This window comes from Schistocerca americana, chromosome 5, assembly GCF_021461395.2.
Source record: "Schistocerca americana isolate TAMUIC-IGC-003095 chromosome 5, iqSchAmer2.1, whole genome shotgun sequence".
In the NCBI taxonomy this organism is placed as follows: Eukaryota; Metazoa; Arthropoda; class Insecta; order Orthoptera; family Acrididae; genus Schistocerca; species Schistocerca americana.
In genome coordinates this window covers 295,253,698-295,273,626 of record NC_060123.1, presented here as the reverse complement: position 1 = coordinate 295,273,626, position 19,929 = coordinate 295,253,698, and the positions used below count along the sequence as shown (strand labels likewise).

Here is a 19,929-nt window from a genome sequence, read left to right as displayed (position 1 = left end):
AAAAAATGGGGATTTCTCTTTAAGATTTCGAAGTTGACCCGCCATCCCGTCCCCTGGGGATGGGTCAGGGGTCGAGTTTGGTGTTGTTGGATGTCCACCTTTGAGATGAACGACTTTTATTAAAATCTTCTTTAATCTAATTTGTAGCTTTTTTATGTATTTCCAACAACGGTTTTAAATTCTCTCCCGGTATATCTTAATCAAGCTACAAACCAGTTTAATATCTTCTAATTCACGCAAGTGACAATCGGTATTCTATTTTGAGTAAACATTCATTTTTTCTAACGCAATGTACGAGGCATGTTTTTTAAGTAAGTGCCGTTTTGAATTTTAAAAAAGACGTGCTAAGATATCTCAATAATTTTATTTTTACATGAAAGCCTGTACCTTAATCTACTTTTCTACATAATTTCCGTCAATATTGAGGCACTTGTCATAACGTTGTACCAGTTGTTGAATACCCTCCTCATAGAAGTCTGCTGCCTGACTTGTTAACCACTGCATCACCACTGTTTTGACCTCGTCAGTCATGGACTGTGCGGCTGGTCCCGGCGGAGGTTCGAGTCCTCCCTCCGGCATGGGTGTGTGTGTTTGTCTTTAGGATAATTTAGGTTAAGTAGTGTGTAAGCTAAGGGACTGATGACCTTAGCAGTTAAGTCCCATAAGGTTTCACACACATTTGAACTTTTTTTTTTTGACTTCGTCATCGTCTTGAAGACTCTCACCGTCCAGGAGTTTCTTCAAGTGCAGGAACAGATGGTAGTCACTGGGCGCAAGATCGGGTCTATACGGAGGTTGATCTAGAGTTTCCCATCGAAAAAATGTGATGAGATCTTTGGTCTGATTCGCCACATGCGGACGGGCATTGTCTTGCAGCAAAACGATGCCCTTGCTCAACTTCCATGGACTGTTGCTTTGATTCTGGTGTGACGTAGGCCACCCATGTTTCATCGCCAACAACAATTTGGCTTCAGAAACCGTCACCGTCGTTGTGGTACTGCTCAAGGAAAGTCAATGCACTGTCTAAACGTTTGGTTTTGTGCACATCCAGCAACATTTTCGGTACCCAATGTGCGCACACTTTAAGGTAATTCAAGTGCTCGGGCACAATGCCATACAAAACACAACGAGAAACATTAGGAAAGTCATCCCGCAAGGAGGAAATCGTAAAGCGTCTGTTTCCTCTCACCTTATTGTCCACTTCCTGCACCAAACTTTTATTAACGACCGAAGGAGGCCCACTCCGTTATTCATCATGCACATTTGTGCGGCCATCTTTTAAATTCTCTCACCCACTTTCTTACCATTCCATCACTCATAAAGTTTTCTCCGTAAACTGCTCAGATCTCACGACGAATGTCTACCGCTTTTAGGCCTTTAGCACTAAGAAATCTTATAAGAGCCCGTACTTCACAGTCGGCGGGACTCACGATTATCGGAGGCATCTTAAACACTCAGTACACAACGTAAACAAGGAAGAATCAGACAGTTATGGGGTCAGTGCGTAGATTAAGGTAAAGGTTTTCATGTGAAAATACAATTATTGAGATAACTTAGCACGTCTTTTTTTTAATTTCAAAACGGTACTTACTTAAAAAACACGCCTCGTACATTATTACAATTTTTTAAGTTTTTAACATCTTTCGACTGAAGAGTGGCGAATTGTACACTACTGGCCATTAAAATTGCTACACCAAGAAGAAATGCAGATGATAAACTGGTATTCATTGGACAAATATATTATACTAGAACTGACATGTGATTACATTTTCACGCAATTTGGGTGCCATAGATCCTGAGAAATCAGTACCCAAAACAACCACCTCTGGCCGTAATAACGGCCTTGATACGCCTGGGCATTGAGTCAAACAGAGCTTGGATGGCGTGTACAGGTACAGCTGCCCATGCAGCTTCAGCACGATACCACAGTTCATCGGCGTATTGTGACGAGCCAGTTGCTCGGCCACCATTGACCAGACGTTTTCAATTGGTGAGAGATCTGGAGAATCTGCTGGCCAGGGCAGCAGTCGAACATTTTCTGTATCCAAGAAAGGCCCATACAGGACCTGCAACATGCGGTCGTGCATTAGCCTGCTGAAACGTAGGGTTTCGCAGGGATCGAATGAAGGCTAGAGCTACGGGTCGTAACACATCTGAAATGTAACGTCCACTGTTCAATGTGCAGACTTTGCGAACAAGAGGTGACCGAGACGCGTAACCAATGCACCCCATACCATCACGCCGGGTGATACGCCAGTATGGCGATGACGAATACACGCTTCCAATGTGCGTTCACCGCGATGTCGCCAAACACGGATGCGACCATCATGATGCTGTAAACAGAACCTGGATTCATCCGAAAAAATGACGTTTTGCCATTCGTGCACCCAGCTGCGTCGTTGAGTACACCAGAGTAGGCGCTCGTGTCTGTGATGCAGCGTCAAAGGTAACCGCAGCCATGGTCTCCGAGCTGATAGTCCATGCTGCTTGGACGTCGTCGAACTGTTCGTGCAGATGGTTGTTGTCTTGCAAACGTCCCCATCTGTTGACTCAGGGATCGAGACGAGGCTGTACGATCCGTTACAGCCATGCGGATAAGATGCCTGTCATCTCGATTGCTAGTGATACGAGGCCGTTGGGATCCAGCACGGCGTTCCATATCACCCTCCTGAACCCACCGATTCCATATTCTGCTAACTGTCATTGGATCTCGACCAACGCGAACAGCTATTTCGCCATACGATAAACCGCAATCGCGATAGGCTACAATCCGACCTTTATCAAAATCGGAATCGTGATGGTACACATTTCTCCTCCTTACACGAGGCATCACAACAAAGTTTCAGCAGGCAACACCGGTCGACTGCTGTTTGTGTATGAGAAATCGGTTGGAAACTTTCCTCATGTTAGCACGTTGTAGGTGTCGCCACCGGCGCCGACTTAGTGTGAGTGCTCTGAAAGCTAATCATTTGCATATCACAGCATCTTCTTCCTGTCGGTTAAATTTCGCGTCTGTAGGACGTCATCTTCGTGGTGTAGCAATTTTAATGGCCAGTAGTGTAACTGCTGACAGCCCACCACCCGCCCATGTGGGCGACATGGATGATACAACGACAAAGGAAAGAAGGTGTTTGAGCTGCAAGATGTGCCGCGTGTAACCCGTCGCCTCCCGCCGGCAGGTGCACGTGTTCTACGTGAAGTACGAGAAGGACCCGGCGGGCGGCATCGCCTACGACGCTCCAGTGCCGGCGGTGACGCCGGAGCCGGTGCAGTCCGCCGTGGAGAACGAGGCCGACCCGGGGCCTTCAGCGGGCGCCGGCTACGGGGTGCAGCCGTCCCCCTACCCGCCGCCGCCGCCCCCGCCACCCCCGCCCTCCACCACGCTGCGCGCCATCGTCAAGCCGGACTCGGAGCTGATACACACCTCTAGCAACCTCAAGGTCACGTTCGGGAAGGGAGGTCACGGTCGCGGCCACCACGGCAACGGCGGCGGCGGGCGCTACGGCTCGCGGGTGCTGCGCGTGGCGCAGGGAGCCGAAGAGTCCGCCCCCGACTCCGCCGGGGCCACGCCGCCCCCCCAGCCGGCCACCACCACGCTGAGCGCCATCATCCGCCCCGACTCCGAGCAGGCGCACAGCTCCGCCGGCCTCAGGGTCACGTTCGGGGCGGCCGCCGACGAGTCGGCCCGCGAGGAGTCCGCTCCGGAACCCGCCGTCGCTGCGGCTCCGTCCGGCACCGGAACGGGGCTCGGCGTGGGCCCCACCGCACAGGCCTCCTCCAGGATCAACCGGCAGCAGGTGCCGCCGCAGCAGTTCCCCAGGTCAGTCGGCCTACGTGCAAACTCTGATCGTCCTGCACCGCGTTTCTCAACCAAGTTCCAGCTTTTGGAACTGATGATCTACAGGGTGTCCGAAAAGTCTTTCCCTGATTACATAAATTGATAACTCAGGCTAGAAGTAAGATACAAATACGAAACTGGTGTCTAATTGTTTACAAACTATCAAAGTTTTTTTTCACACATCAGTAAACTTCTGCATGAGCACCCTTGGTAGCACGTAGCACATCTAGGTGATATTCAATTTCCGTCCACACATTAGCCAACATCACTGGAGGGATCGATTCAACGACTGTGGTTATCTGTTGCCGCAGGGTTTCAAGATCTGCTACGCGTGTTCGGTAGACCTCGTCCTTGGCATAACCCCAGAAAAAGAAGTATAATGGGGTTATGTCAGGAGAGTGTGGAGGCCAAACCGTTGGCCCATCACGACCAATCCATCGCCCAGGAAAGGCCATAACGAGAAAGGCACGGACGTCCAAACCCCAATGAGGCGGTGCACCGTCTTGCTGAAACAAGACATCTGGGTGATACTGAGGCAGCTGAGAAGCAGCATACAGTTGCAACATATCCAGATACACTGCAGATGTGATGGTAGCCTCAGCGAAGAAGAATGGCCCGATAATTCGATCGCGCAATAGCGCGCACCAAACATTCACCTTTGGACTGCCTCTGGTGCACGCCATGACCTCGCCAGGGGGTTGTGAACCCCAAATGCGCACATTGTGGCGATTCACTACTCCACTGACAAAAAAGGTCGCTTCGTCGGAAAAGGCAATTCGTCTGAGATAACCATCATCGTCCTCAATACGTGATAGCATTTCGACCGCAAAGTCATATCGACGTGTACTGTCCATGGGCAACAAGGCCTGAACGATTTGCACTTTGTATGCACGAAACAATAAACGTTTGTGTAAAATGTCATGGAGAGAGCATTTTGGCGTCTGTAATTCACGTGAGGCCCTGCTCACCGATTTCTTCGCACTTCGCAGAAAAGACAGCCTTACAGCTTCCGCCCTGTCTGCCGAGGTTCTTGGTCGAACAGACCTCGGAAGGTCAGCAGCCGATCCCGTGTTCTTGAACTTCTCATACCAGGCTTTAATGCTCTTGACATCAGGTGGATTCCTTCCAAATGTTGTCTGGAAGGGTCTCTGCACTGTGATTGGTGATCGTGTCTCATGGTACCATAGGACACACTGTGCCTTCTCCTGACTGGTTAACATGGCTTCTTGGGCACTGCACCTCATCCACTACTTACGTATTGCGAACCTAAAGCAGAAAAAAACTTTGATAGTTGTAAACAATTCGACACAGGTTTCATATTTGTATCTTACTTCTAGCCTGAGTTATCAATTTATGTAATCGGGGAAAGTCTTTTCGGACACCCTGTACATCTACACTCATGCTCATAAGTTAAGGATAATGCTGATACATGGTGAAACAACGCTCTGGTGGGCGGTTTGCGGGTTTAAATCACTTCGGGGTATGACCATGCGTTGCATTTGACCTGCGGTCGTCGCATGGTGGCGCTGGCAGCAGTCCACATACGCAGAGGTGAATTGGTGCATGTCAGAGTACGGCGCAGAGAGTAAGTTGGGTTGAGTTGTTTGCGGGAGTAGACCAGAGCTAGGTTATCGGTCTCATTGGATTAGGGAAGGAAGTCGGCCGTGCCCTTTCACAGGTTGCCTGGAGCGATTTAGGGAAATCACGGAAAACCTAAATCAGGATGGCCGGACGCGGGATTGAACCATCGTCCTCCCGAATGCGAGTCCAGTGTGCAGGGAGTAAGTGTTCAGACTTTTTTAGACGTGCTAATGGTGACTGTGTGTTGAAAATGTCTCAAAGAACACATATTGATGACGTTATAAGGGGTAGAATACTAGGACGAAAGGAGGCTGGTCAAATACAGTAGGTCGTAGCACGGGCCCTCCATGTGCCACAAAGTGTGATCTCAAGATTATGGCAACGATTCCAGCAGAGAGGAAACATTTTGTCCTTGCCCAGTTTGCCGCTGTTCTTCCCTTTGGGTGTCAGGAAGGTTCCACTAAAAAAAAAAGAAAAAAGGATAGCATAGAGGTCAGCGTATCTGCCTAGTAACCAGGAGAATCCTGGTTCAGCACAAATTTTCAACTTTCCCCATTGATATACACTCATGCTCATGAATTAAGGATAATGCTTATACATGATGAAACAACGCTCTGGTGGGCGGTTTGCGGGTTTAAATCATCTCGCGGTGTGAGCATGCGGTGCATTTGACCTGCGGTCGTCGCACGGTGGCGCCGGCAGCAGTCCAAATACGCTGAGGTGTGTTGGTGCAGGTCAGAGTACAGTGTAGCGAGTAAGTGTGCAGACGTTTTCAGACGTGCTAATGGTGCCTGTGTGTTAAAAATAGCTCAAAGAACGCATGTCTATTACGTTATGAGGAGTAGATTACTAGGGCGACTGGAGGCTGGTCAAACACAGCAGGTCGTAGCACGGGCCCTCTGTATGCCACAAAGTGTAATCTCTAGATTATGGCAACGATTCCAGCAGACAGGAAACGCACCCTGGCGCTACAGTACGGGAAGTCCACAGTGTACAACACCACAAGAAGACTCATATCTCACCATCAGTTCCCACAGACGGCCACAGAGTACTGCAGGTAGCCTTGCTCGGGACCTTATCGCAGCCACTCGAACAGTTGTCTCCAGACACATAGTCTACAGACGACTGAAAAGACGTGGTTTATTCGCCCCGAGTCCTGCAAGGTGCATTCCACTGACTCCTGGTCACAGGAGAGCCCGTAAAGCCTCGTGTCAAGAACACATTACATGATCATTGGAAGAGTGGTCCCAGGTTATGTTCACGGACTAGTCCCGGTATAGTCTGAACAGTGATTCTCGCCGGGTTTTCATCTCGCGTGAACCAGGAACCAGATACCAACCCCTTAACGTCCTTCAAAGGGACCTGTATGTAGGTCGTGGTTTCATGGTGTGGGGTGGGATTATGATTGGTGCACGTACACCCCTGCATGTCTTTGACAGAGGAACTGTAACAGGTCAGGTGTATTGGGACGTCATTTTGCACCAGTATGTCCGCCTTTTCAGGGGTGCAGTGGGTCCCACGTTCCTCCTGATGGATGATAACGCACGGTCCCACCGAGCTGCCATCGTGGAGGAGAACCTTGAAACAGAAGATATCAGGCTAATGGCAACGTATCGCTGCACGTCTTCAAACCCGTAGGACACTTCAGGAGCTCCGACAGGCACTGGCGCAAGAATGGGAGGCTATACCCCAGCAGCTGCTCGACCACCTGATCCAGAGTATGCCAACTCGATGAGCGGCCAGTGTACGTGTGCATGGTGATCATATCCTATACTGATGTCGGGGTACATGCTCAAAAAACAGTGGCGTTCTGTGGCACATGTGTTTAGGGATGGTTTTCTCAACTTATCACCAATACCGTGGACTTACAGATGTGTGTCGTGTGTGTTCCCTATGTGTCTATGCTGTTAGCGCCAGTTTTGTGTAGTGCCACGTTGCGTGGCAACACATTCTGCAATTATCCTTAATTTATGAGCATGAGTGTATATCTGTAGTCTGTAAGCCACTGTGAAGGGAATGGCAGAATCTACTTTCCATTGTTTCAGTCATTAGGGCTCCTTTCCTTTCCATTTACGTAAGAAAACATCGTTCTCGTGAAACACAACTAGCTCTTCTCACTCGAAGTGCAGAGTGCTATTGACAATTCAAATTCATTCCGTGTTTCTACATTTCCACAAGCCTTTCGACACTGTACCACACAAGCTGCTTGTACAGAAGTTGCGTGCCTATGGAACATCGTCTCAGTTATGTGACTGGATTCGTGATTTCCTGACAGAGAGGTCACAGTTCGTAGTAATTGACGCAAAGCCATCGAGTAAAACAGAAGTGATTTCTGGCGTTCCCCGAGGTAGTGTTATAGCCCCTTTGCTGTTCTTCGTCTATATAAACGATTTAGGAGACAATCTGAGCAGCCGTCATAGGTTGTTTGCACCTGACGCTATCGTTTATCGACTAGGAAAGTCATCAGAAGATCATAACTAATTGCAAAACGATTTAGAAAAGGTATCTGTATGGTGCGAAAATTGGCAATTGACCCTGAATAACTAAAAGTGTGAGGCCATCCAGACGTGCGTGGAAAAAAAAAAAGAAATCCGTTAAACTTCGGTTACACGACAAATCAGTCAGATCTAAGGGCCGTAAATTCAACTAAATACCTAGGAATTACAATTATGAACATCTTGAATTGGAAGGAACACATAGAAAATGTTGTGGGGAAGGATAACCGAAGACTGCGTTTTATTTGCAGCACACGTAGAAAATGTAACAGATCTACTAAAGAGACTGCCTACAGTACGCTTGCCCGCCTTCTTTTAGAATACTGCTGCGCGGTGTGGTATCCTTACCAGATAGGACTGACGGAGTACATCGACACAGTTCAAGAAGGGCAGCACGTTTTGTATTATCGCGAAATTGGGGAAAGAGTGTCACTGAAATAATACTGGATTTGGGGTGGACATCGTTAAAACAAAGGCGTTTTTCGTTGCGGCGGAATCTTCTCACGAAATTTCAATCACAAACTTTCTCCTCCGAATACGAAAATATTTTGTTGACGCTGACTGACATAGGGAGAAACGATCATCATAATAAAATAAGGGAAATCAGAGACCGCACCGAAAGATATAGCTGTTCGTTCTTCCCGCGTGCTCTATGTGATTGGAATAGAGAATTATTGTGAAGATGGTTCGACGAACATTCTGCCAGGCACTTAAATGTGATCTGCAGAGTATCCAGATGTAGGTGTAGATGGATTGCAGGGGATGGAAAACTTGTGGGAAGCGACCATTCTGTGTAGTCTATGGCTCTTGGTCCTTATAGGCGCCTTTTCAAGGCACAGTATAATATGTTTCCCGTCTAGCACTGTAGCACAGCGTGCTGCAGTCTACATCACTTGTACTAGGAATTAGCTTTAGTATACAAGGTGCTCCTGTAAAGGTCAGCGAATGGTCTCAGAAAATAAAGGAAAAAAAGACTTACAAAAAGAAAAAGCCTTTACTGGCCTTCAAAGTAATGGCCACTAGCTACAGTACGCTTCTAACATCGGCTGTGAAGCTGCTGGAAACTGTCAGCTTGTTGTGGAATCGCGCGAAGCACCGTGGTCACGCGTTGTTGGATATCCGCAACGTCTGCGTGCTCTACTTTCTCGGTCAATGTAAGGTGGCTGTTCTTCAACACCCTCCTTATTCTCTGAATTTGGCGCCAGTAGTCTTCTTTTTGTTTCAAATGGTTCAAATGGCACTGAGCACTATGGGACTTAACTTCTGAGGTCATCAGTCCCCTAGAACTTAGAACTACGTAAACCTAACTAGCCTAAGGACATCACACTCATCCATGCTCGAGGCAGGATTCTAACCTGCGACCGTAGCGGTCGCGCGGTTCCAGACTGAAGTGCCTAGAACAGCTCGGCCACAGCGGCCGGCTCTTTTTGTTTCCTCGCCTTAAATCAGCCCTGAATGGCTTACGATTCTCAGACATATCTCGTGACGAGGGCGCGTCATGTAATTCCACAATAAGCATATACTAGTAGATTCCAAAAGTTTTATACCCGCTGTCAAAAGTGAGGTGTAGCTAATGGTGATTACTTTCAAGGCCAGTAAGGGTATTTTGTTTCTAATTCTTGTTTCCTTTATCTTCTGAGACCGTTAATCGATCTTTTCAGACGTACCTTGTATGTTGGAACGTTGAAAAAACTGCGACCAGTCACTTTCTTATGGTAATTCATTTGTCTTCGTAAGTTTCCGGCTGGTTTCGCTTGGAATGAGACACATGGTTCTGAATTAGCGAAGCCAACGAATATAAAATCTAAAAACTAAACTAAGTAAATTAATAAAAGAATACAGTGTTCGTTGTAGGCTGTATTCTGCTACATTAAAATCTTGCTATGTCATGTGTTACATATCGAGCTCATCACATTCTTTTCTCTCACAGACATAAAAGCACAAGTCGTACTCCATCGTAACACACTCCAAGTGCTGCAGACTGACAGCTAAAACATGCTCCAGCACTTAGAATATGTTGCGATGGAGTACGACTTCTGCTTTTATATGTGTTGCATAAGAATGTGATGAGCGTGATATGTAATACATGATATAGCAAATGTGCTTGACAATGGCTCACGGCCGGCCGGAGTGGCTGTGCGGTTCTAGGCGCTACAGTCTGGAACCGAGCGACCGCTACGGTCGCAGGTTCGAATCCTGCCTCGGGCATGGATGTGTGTGATGTTCTTAGGTTAGTTAGGTTTAATTAGTTCTAAGTTCTAGGCGACTGATGACCTCAGAAGTTAAGTCGCATAGTGCTCAGAGCCACTTAAATGGCTCACGGCCGAAATTAGATAACAGCACGATTTTAATAAAACATAACGCAGCCTACAACGGACAATGTATTCTTTTATTAAACACTAAATGAAATGTCTTCGTTTCCGCAGAAATGTCAACGCACTCCGTCTCCGCATAAGAGTCATCCCACACAAGTGTCACAAACTCGGAGCGCAGAGAGAATGATTGTATAAACGCCTCTGAGCGCGCTGTGATGAATCTTACCTTGTCCTTGCTATCCGCAGAATAGCGATACACCAGCGGCTGCAGTACAATTCCAGCTTCACCACTTGAAGCTGGTTCTTGAAACTTTGTAAATACGCTCTCACGGGATAGTTTGTGTCTGTATTCAAACACCTACCAGTTAAGCTTCTTCGGCATCTGCGGGACACTCTCCAGTGGATCGAACAAATCGGTGACCACTCGTGCTGCACTTCTGTGCATACATCCAATGTTTCCTGTTTTTCCTGTTTGGTATGGCTCCCACACATTCGAGCGATATTCTAGAATGTTTTGCAAGTATTCTCCTTTGTAGACTGATTGCATTTTCCTAGTATTTTGCCAATGAACCGAAGTCTTTCACCAGCTTTACCTACAACTCAGCCTATGTGATTGTTCTATTTCATAGCCCTACACTTCGTAACATCCACGTATTTTTATGAGGTGATCGTTTCCATTTTGTCTCACTGATATTATAGGCATAGCATACCACGCTTTTTCTTTTTTCTTTTAATTGCACAATTTTACATTTATGAACGTTTAAAGAGACTTGCCAATCTTGGTACTACTTTGAATTTCCCCTATATCCGATTGAATATTTATCCAACATTTTTCAGGCAGTACGATATAGATAATCGCTTCTGTGGAAAAGCTGAGGCTAGTTTTTACTTTGTCTGTAAGGTCATTAACGTGCAGCATGAACACCATGGGTCGCAACACAAATTTCCTTCGAACACACCTTACTTTACTTCTTAATCAGTTGATGACTCGTCATCCAAGATAATAATCTGCGTCCTTCCTACATCCTCAGTACAGTCACAGATTTCACTTCGTACTTCATATGATCGTACTTTCGGTAATAAATATAGGTGTGGTCCTGAGTGACGCCTGTGTGCGATATATGTGTGACGTTAGAATTCGTTATCATATTTCGCCATCTTATCAGCAGCTACCCAGGCTGCGTGCAGAAAAGGCCAGAGACTTCCGTACAAACACACTTTGTACCTTGTACTGTCACTTTCACTAATACTATTACTGTTGCTATCATAATAATAATAATAATAATTATTATTATTATTATTATTACTACTATTATACTAGACATATTATTAATGTCAACAGTTCCTAGCGCTGTTATTCAAACTATCACTAGCTACATTCCAAACAATTTTATTAATACCATTTTAGTACTATTTATCGTTTTAAAATTATTGTTACCTCTTAAGAAATTACGAAGCAAAAAAACTTCACGTGCAGAACTCTAGTGCGACGTAAGAGAGGATCTGAAGACCCTACTCTGACCACGTTAAATAAGCGAATAAACTACAATTAATAAATATAACAATTAATGGTGAAATGTGATGGGAAGGCGAACTAACACGAGTACATCGTCTGATGCCTGAGTCATTCTGATGAGCACAGTCCCCGTAGAAATGAATTCCTAACGCCCCACATTCATATAGGTGGCGATCTATGTCACAGTAGAGCAGTAAAATATAAATTTTCTCTCAACCACATTAAATCATTTGATAAAAAAAAAGAGGACTTGTGATGTACAGATGCAGATGTGGACGAAGTGTTTGCTACATAGATTTCTTAAACATTCTAGAAATAACACATCAATGACGGTTAGACGTCGGTGTGATCTGTTTGCAGATCGCCATTCGGCACGCCGCGGCCGTTTGAGCAGTCGCAGCCGCCGACTGCGCAGGGACAGAGGCCGCAGTTCCGGCCACAGAGCTTCCGGCCGCAGCACAGCACCTTCCAGCAATCTCAGAGGCCCGCATTCCCGCCATCGGCACAGGCTCAAAGTTCCTTCCAGAGACCTGGTCTGGCGCCACTGCAGCCCAACACCTTCCAGCAGAATGGAAAGGGAAGCTTCCAGTTCCAGCAGACCTTCACGGGATCCACTCAGAGGCCAAACCCCTTCCAGTCGCCGACTGCTGTCGGAGCCACTGCTTTCCAAAGACAGCAGCTCTCCACCCAGAACGCCTTCCAGCAGTCACGTCCCGCATCTGCTCCCACTGCATTCCAGCAGAACTCCGCCTCCTTCCAACAGCAGCAGCAAGTTCCTTTCCAAAGGCCAAATCCTTTACAGTCCTCACAACCCACCTTCTCGCAAAATAACTTCCAGACTTCATTCCAGAGACCAAACAGTTTCCAACAGACATCACAGGTACCAAGCCAGAATACTTTACAAGCCTCGCAGACAAGGCCAACTGGTTTCCAGCAACAACAAGTGTCATTCAGTCAAAATCCTTTCCAGAGGCCGACCTCATTCCAAAACCCTGCCTCAAATCAGGTATCATTCAGACCATCTCAGCCATTACAGAACAATTTCCAATCAACATTCCCCAGCCAGGGTGGACTGCAACCAACGGGTCCCTTCCAGAACACACTGCAAAGCAGCAATCTCGCTCAAAGCAATTTCCAAACCCAGCCGCGTCCAACATTAAACACTTTCCAGTCCAATGGACAAAATTCTTTCCAAAACCCTACTGGGCAAGGTCAGTCAGCCCCTGCACAATCACAGCTGCCCACCGTCGTCCAATCAGTAACACGATATGAAGAGCACCTCCAGGAAGGCCCTGGAGCGACGCAGAAACCTCAAACACAACAACAGCAGCAGATATCTCAGCAGGCTGTATTCCAACAGAATCAGCAACAGAATTTGTTGTTACAGCAAAGACAGCAACAACAGCCACAGCAGCTCTTGCTACAGCAGCAGCAGCAGCAACAGGAGAGACAAAAACAGATTTTATTACAACAGCAGCAGCAACTCCTGCAGCAACAAAGACAGCAACAGCAACAGCAGCAGCAGCGACAGCAGCAGCAGCAGCAACAACAACAACAACAACAGCAACAGCAACAGCAGCAGCAGTATCAACAGCAGCAGCAGCAATATTTCCTGCAACAGCAACAGCTGCTGCAACAGCAAAAACAGCAACAACAACAAAAGCAGCAGCAACAACAGCAGCAGCTGCAGCAGCAACAATACTTCCTGCAACAGCAGCAGAGACAGCCTCAGCAGCAACCAGTTCTGCAGCAACAGAGCCCGCGTGACAACAGGAACAGTGACAGCAGGCAAGCCGGCAGCAGTAGCAGCCCCACCACTGGCGCAGCCGACAGCAGCAGCAGCAGCAGCAGCGACAGCAAAGCTGGTGACAAGACCAACAAGACTGCCGCAGCGCTCGCTTCGCTGCCAGACGAAGTTCCAGCTGACCTGCGCCAGCAGCTGCTGTCGTCTGGTGTTCTGTCAAACGCCGACATTTCGATCCTCGACTACGACAAGGTTGGTCCAGTCTGCCAGATAACTTTTAAGAATGCTCATTCAACTTCACCACACTTAAAAAATGTGGATGAATGTCAGATGAAGTCTGTAACAAAGAGAAACAACCTGATAATGTCCGATTACAAAATCTGTGGTGAACAATTTGAACATGCCACATTATATTTTATAGGTAACACTAACAAGCGGTATGAAACAGGACGTTCACTTATTATCTGTATCTGGGAGGCGGAAGGATTTGTTCGAAAGGTTGTGAGAAAATGCTCTGCACCTGTAAAAGAAATCGCAAAAAATACACTATTGCGGCCAGCTCTAGAGTATTGTTAGAATGCAGAATCTCGCGGCGGTAATACTGAATAAAAAGACCTTGACTTTCCAGTCGAGTTAAGTGATTAGAATTACACGACCTTCGGTCCTCATGTACACTAGCTGCCGGCTGTGACGTCACTGGTGCCCGCGTTGACTCTGCGGCGTTCGATGCGTCCTCTTCAACGCCCCGATCGCTGGATCCCACGCCGTTGTGAGCTGCTAGCCATCCTCTCTGCTTAGGGTCTTATCGGTGAATTTTATTTCAATGAGTTCTTTAATTTTGCCATTCTGGAAGCCGTTAGTGCGAGTCACGACGGATGTTTCGTCAAATTTTATCCCTTGTCCGTGTCCGGATAAAATTTCATGAAACATCCTTCGTGCCTCGCACTAACGGCTTGCGGGGCTGTATGATTAAAGAAGTCATTGAAATAAAAATCGCCGATAACACCCTAAATAGAGAGGGTTACCTGTCATCTCTCCATGTGATCTTGTGAGAAGTTTGGTATTTACATGAGAACTCTAAGGGTGTACTGTGGTATCAGGCACTGTACGTCTCCATTATCCAGTACCGGTGCATCAGCCATAAGAAGTGTTTTGACTGCTTGTTTGGATGACAGACGCCACTTCTTTCTTGGCCTCGTTGGTCGCCTCAAATATCTTCCATTTAGCACCTCATTTAGCACTTGTTGTATTCTATCGGTGGCCTTCTTGGTCGCCAGTAAAGTAATTATCTTTTACACAAATCGAGCTCGCATCCTTATATGCTACACAGACCGTAACAATTCAGCATCACTTTGAAGAAAATCAGAACATGTAATGAATGTTGGCCAGAGCCGCCATGGAATCTCGAACTATTTCGCCACCATTCTACTTCAAACTGAAAATGCCGGATAGCTCTAGGTAGAGAGTAGCGTTGTACCTTCAGTTATAGATGCTTTTCTCCTATTATGAATGTGTGAGCATGTAACTGAACACCACCTGTCTGACAACAAAATGATACCTACAAATCTCTTATGAATTATAATCTCTCATTTATGAACAATGTAGGTAAATATTACTTATTACTAAGTGGTAGCAACAGGGAATCTGTGCAACCCATCCTTTAAATTAATGCAGCTTCAGAAATAAAAAATAAAAAGAAAAACAAATCTACCGACGATAACACCTAGGTGTCGGTGTTTGTGTGGCTAAATAATGAGAAAAATATTGCGCAGGACGCGGAGTATTTTTAAAGAACTGATATTAATGCACTAACACCACAAACGACGACAGGAGATTTGAACCTCAGAAAAAATAAGGGTAGTAGTATTTTTTACGATTAATAAACAAAGTATTCGAATAACTTTGAATCAGGAATTGTGCTTTGTTTCCTCCACACTCAGCCATACGGAAGGTCCTCCTCCAAGTGTTTAGCGCGGCTGTCATCTGGGGCACCCGGGTTCGAATTCCGGTACTGCCAGGTTATTGCCTGGTTACCATGGCTATACTTACGATAGCGGAAATGTGAAAATGTAAGGTGTCTACGTTGAACTCTAATGTTTCGTAGAACACATTTGAGGCTATGATCTGTTCTAGTACCACTGTCATACACTGAAGACCCAAAGAAACTGGTACACCTGCCTAATATCGTGTAGGGCCCCCGCGAGCACGCAAAAGTGCTGCAGCGCGACGTCGTATGGACTCGACTAATGTATGAAGTAGTGCTGGAGAGAACTGACACCATGAATCCGTCAGGGCTGTCCATAAATCCGTAAGAGTACGATGGGTGGGGATCTCTCCTGAACAGGACGTTGCAAGGCATCCCAGATATGGTTTACAATGTTCATGTCTGCGAAATTTGGTGGCCAGCGGAAGTGTTTAAACTCAGAAGAGTGTTACTGGAGCCACTCTGTAGCAATTCTGGACGTATGGGGTGTAGCATTGTCCTGCCGGAATTGCTGAAGTCCGTCGGAATGCACAATGGACATGAATGGATGCAGGTGGCCAGACAGGATGTTTACGTTTGTGACACGTATGCAGACGTATCAAGGGTCCCATATGACTCCAACCGCACAAGCCCCGCGCCATTACATGGCCTCTACCAGCTTGGTAGTCCCCTGCTGACACGCAGGGTTCACGGGTTCATGAGTTTGTCTCCATACCCGTACACGTCAAACCGCTCGATACAATTTGAAACGAGACTCGTCCGACCAGGCAACGTGTTTCCACTCATCAACAGTCTAATGACGGTGTTGACGGCCCCAGGTGAGGCGTAAAGGTTTGTGTCGTGCAGTCCTCAAGTGTACCAGTTCTAGAATACTGTAAGAATGCAGAGTCTCGCGGCGGTAACATTAAATAAAAAGTTCGGCTACGTAAGCTCATATCGATGATGTTTCGTTGAATGGTTCGCACGATGACACTTGCTGATGGTCCAGCATTGAAAGCTGCAGCAATTTGCGGAAGGATTGCACTTCCGTCACGTTGAAGGATTCTCTTCAGTCGGCCCCGTTCTTGCAGGATCTTTTTCCGGATGCAGCGATGTCGGAGGTTTGATGTTTCACCGCATTCTTGATATTCAGGGTAGTACACTCGTGAAATGACCGTACGGGAAAATCCCCACTTCGTGGCTACATCGGAGATGCTGTGTCCCATCGCTCGTGCGCCAACTGTAACACCACGTTGAAACTCACTTAAATCTTGGTAACCTGCTATTTTAGCAGCAGTAGCCCATCTAACAACTGCGCCAAACACTTGTTGTCTTATATAGGCGTTGCCGACCGCAGCGCCGCATTCTGATGTTTACATACCTCTGTATTTGAATACGCATGCCTATACCAGTTTCTTTGGCTCTTCAGTGTATGTTCATTATTCCTTTTTTATGACGCAGCTGGCATCACTTTTTCATCTAGCATCGTATAACACTTAAATGCTCACGTACTGGATTAATTATTCACCCGCAAGGATAGCCGTGAGCGCTGACGGGCTGCTTCCTGGACTCGGAAAGGCGCGCCTGCCCCGGATCGAATCCGCCCGGCAGATTAACGACGAGGGCCGGTGTGCCTGCCAGCCTGGATGTGGTTTTTAGGCGGTTTTCCACATCCCGAAGTGAATACCGGGCTGGTCCCCACGTTCCGCCTCAGTTACACGCGTCGCAGACATTTGAAACTTGTCCGCACTATTTCACGATTTACACTATACGCAGACAGTTGGGGTACACTGATTCCGTCCTGGGGGGTACGGGGTGGCGGTAGGAAGAACATGCGGCCACCCCTAACACTAACATTGCCAAATCCGTTGTAACCACACCGAGCCTGCGATCGCTGCAGGATTATGGCGTAAGCGAAAGAAGAAGAAGAAGAAGTACTGGATTAGTTAATCATTGGTGTTTCTCTCTCTGCCTTTTGTGTGTGTATGTCTGACTGAATGTGCAAGCTTGTATATTCGTGTGTGTGTGTGTGTGTGTGTGTGTGTGTGTAGTCTCTGCAAATGGAAGATTTGAGGATAACCTAATTTGATGCGCCTTGCTGCAGATTGGCGACATTCCAATCGAGAAGCTGCCGAAGGAGGCCCTGGAGAACTTCTACGCGGCGGGCAGCGCTCCTGTCCCCTCCGTTGTGAGGCCTGACAACTCTACTGCCAGCGCCGGCAGCGTGCCCCAGGCGCAGCCAGTGCAGATGAAGGTACGTCACGTCACTGCTCACCACCACCGGGAGCGCTCATTTCCACGATGAAAATTTCTGCTCCCCTGCTTTTGAAGTTTACTAACATATCGTATTTTTGGTACAGTAACTCCAGGCACTACTTTGCTTAAGTAGCCCTGTGATGACTTACGGTTGTCGTATTCTGGCACAGGATGGAGGACATTTAGGGGTTTAAGGTCAGTCTACAATTCCGAGCTGCGAGGAGCAAACGCAGAAAGATAAATTCCCCGTGAAGGCTGGCTGATGACTTGGATCAGCACCAAACACTGTCACAGGGCACGTACGAGAGATGCAGATTCTGGGACTCGTCAGGAGACTCATGCAATTCAGGGGTCTGATTAACACTATTTATTTGCGATCACACTAACTATTACGCTGAAGGCTACTTCTAAACATTAGAAAAAAGCAAAGGAGGTAATTGGTTGTACAACAGAAGTCAATGTGTGAAGCCACGGGGGCAGATGCTAACAGAAGTAGTAAACACTAGCAGCACGTTACGCACAAACTTGAGAGCAGCACTCCAAGTGAAGAAAACAGACATGTAGGAGTTTACCGAGGCTGGCCACGAGCGACACGGAGTCGGCGCCTCAGCGATCTGACTGAGAACTCCCTCTGAATACAAAAACATGGGTTTTTAAATTATCGTGGCGTGGAACCATTTCTGTCTTCCTATAGTCGACCCACCAATCCACCGGCATTTAACAAGCTTTGGCCAATCAGGTAAGTCGTTCTTCACCTCCAGGGCGCCTCAGGCCAACCACATTTGCACTACTGGCCATTAAAATTGATACACCACCAAGATGACGTGCTACAGACGCGAAATTTAACCGACAGGAAGAAGATGATGTGATATGCAAATTATTAGCTTTTCAGAGCATTCACACAAGGTTGGCGCCGGTGACGACACCTACAACGTGCTGACATGAGGAAAGATTCCAACCGATTTCTCATACACAAACAGCAGTTGACCGGCGTTGCCTGGTGAAACGTTGTTGTGATGCCTCGTGTAAGGAGGAGAAATGCGTACTATAACGCTTCCGACTTTGATAAAGGTCGAATTGTAGCCTATCGCCATTGCGGTTTATCGTATCGCGACATTGCTGCTCGCGTTGGTCGCGATCCAATGACTGTTAGCAGAATATGGAATCGGCGGGTTCAGCAGGGTAATACGGAACGCCGTGCTGGATCCCAACGGCCTCGTATCACTAACAGTCGAGATGACAGGCATCTTATCCGCATCGCTGTAACGGCTCGTGCAGCCATGTCTCGATCCCTGAATCAACAGATAGGGACGTTTGCAAGACAACAACCATCTGCACGAACAGTTCGACGACGTTTGCAGCAGCATGGACTATCAGCTCGGAGACCATGGATGCGGTTATCCTTGACGCTGCATCACACACAGGAGCGCCTGCGATGGTGTACTCAACGACGAACCTGGGTGCACGAATGGCAAAACGACATTTATTCGGATGAATCCAAGTTCTGTTTACAGCATCATGATGGTCGCATCCGTGTTTGGCGACATCGCGGTGAACGCACATTGGAAGCGTGTATTCGTCATCGCCATACTGGCGTATCACCCCGCGTGATGGTATGGGGTGCCATTCGTTACACGTCTCGGTCACCTGTTGTTCGCACTGACGGCACTTCGAACAGTGGGCGTTGCATTTCAGATGTGTTGCGACCCGTGGTTCTACCTTTCAAATGCTTCAAATGGCTCTGAGCACTATGCGAATTAACTTCTGAGGTCATAAGTCGCCTAGAACTTAGAACTAATTAAACGTAATTAAGCTAAGGACATCACACACATCCATGCCCGAGGCAGGATCGAACCTGCGACCGTAGCGGTCGGGCGGTCTACCCTTCATTCGATCCCTGCGAAACCCTACATTTGAGCAGGATAATGCACGACCGCGTGTTGCAGGTCCTGTACGGGCCTTTCTGGATACAGAAAATGTTCGACTGCTGCCCTGGCCAGCACATTCTCCAGATCTCTCACCAATTGAAAACGTCTGGTCAATGGTGGCCGAGCAACTGGCTCGTCACAATACGCCAGTCACTACTCTTAATGAACTGTGGTATCGTGTTGAAGCTGCATTGGCAGCTGTACCTGCACACGTCAACCAAGCTCTGTTTGACTCAATGCTCAGGCGTATCAAGGCCGTTATTACGGCCAGAGGTGGTTGTTCTGGGTACTGG

General features: G+C 47.3%; 1 protein-coding gene across 1 annotated transcript in view; it reads left to right on the top strand.

The window, feature by feature from the left end:
* LOC124616323 (histone-lysine N-methyltransferase 2D-like) overlaps positions 1 to 19,929 on the top strand; it is a 77,224-nt gene that overhangs the window by 10,905 nt on the left and 46,390 nt on the right. The window contains exons 3-6 of the mRNA XM_047144629.1: positions 3,180 to 3,820; positions 12,106 to 13,321; positions 13,367 to 13,741; positions 17,557 to 17,706. Coding sequence (XP_047000585.1) covers positions 3,180 to 3,820; positions 12,106 to 13,321; positions 13,367 to 13,741; positions 17,557 to 17,706 — 2,382 coding nt within the window. The remainder of the gene's footprint in view (positions 1 to 3,179; positions 3,821 to 12,105; positions 13,322 to 13,366; positions 13,742 to 17,556; positions 17,707 to 19,929) is intronic.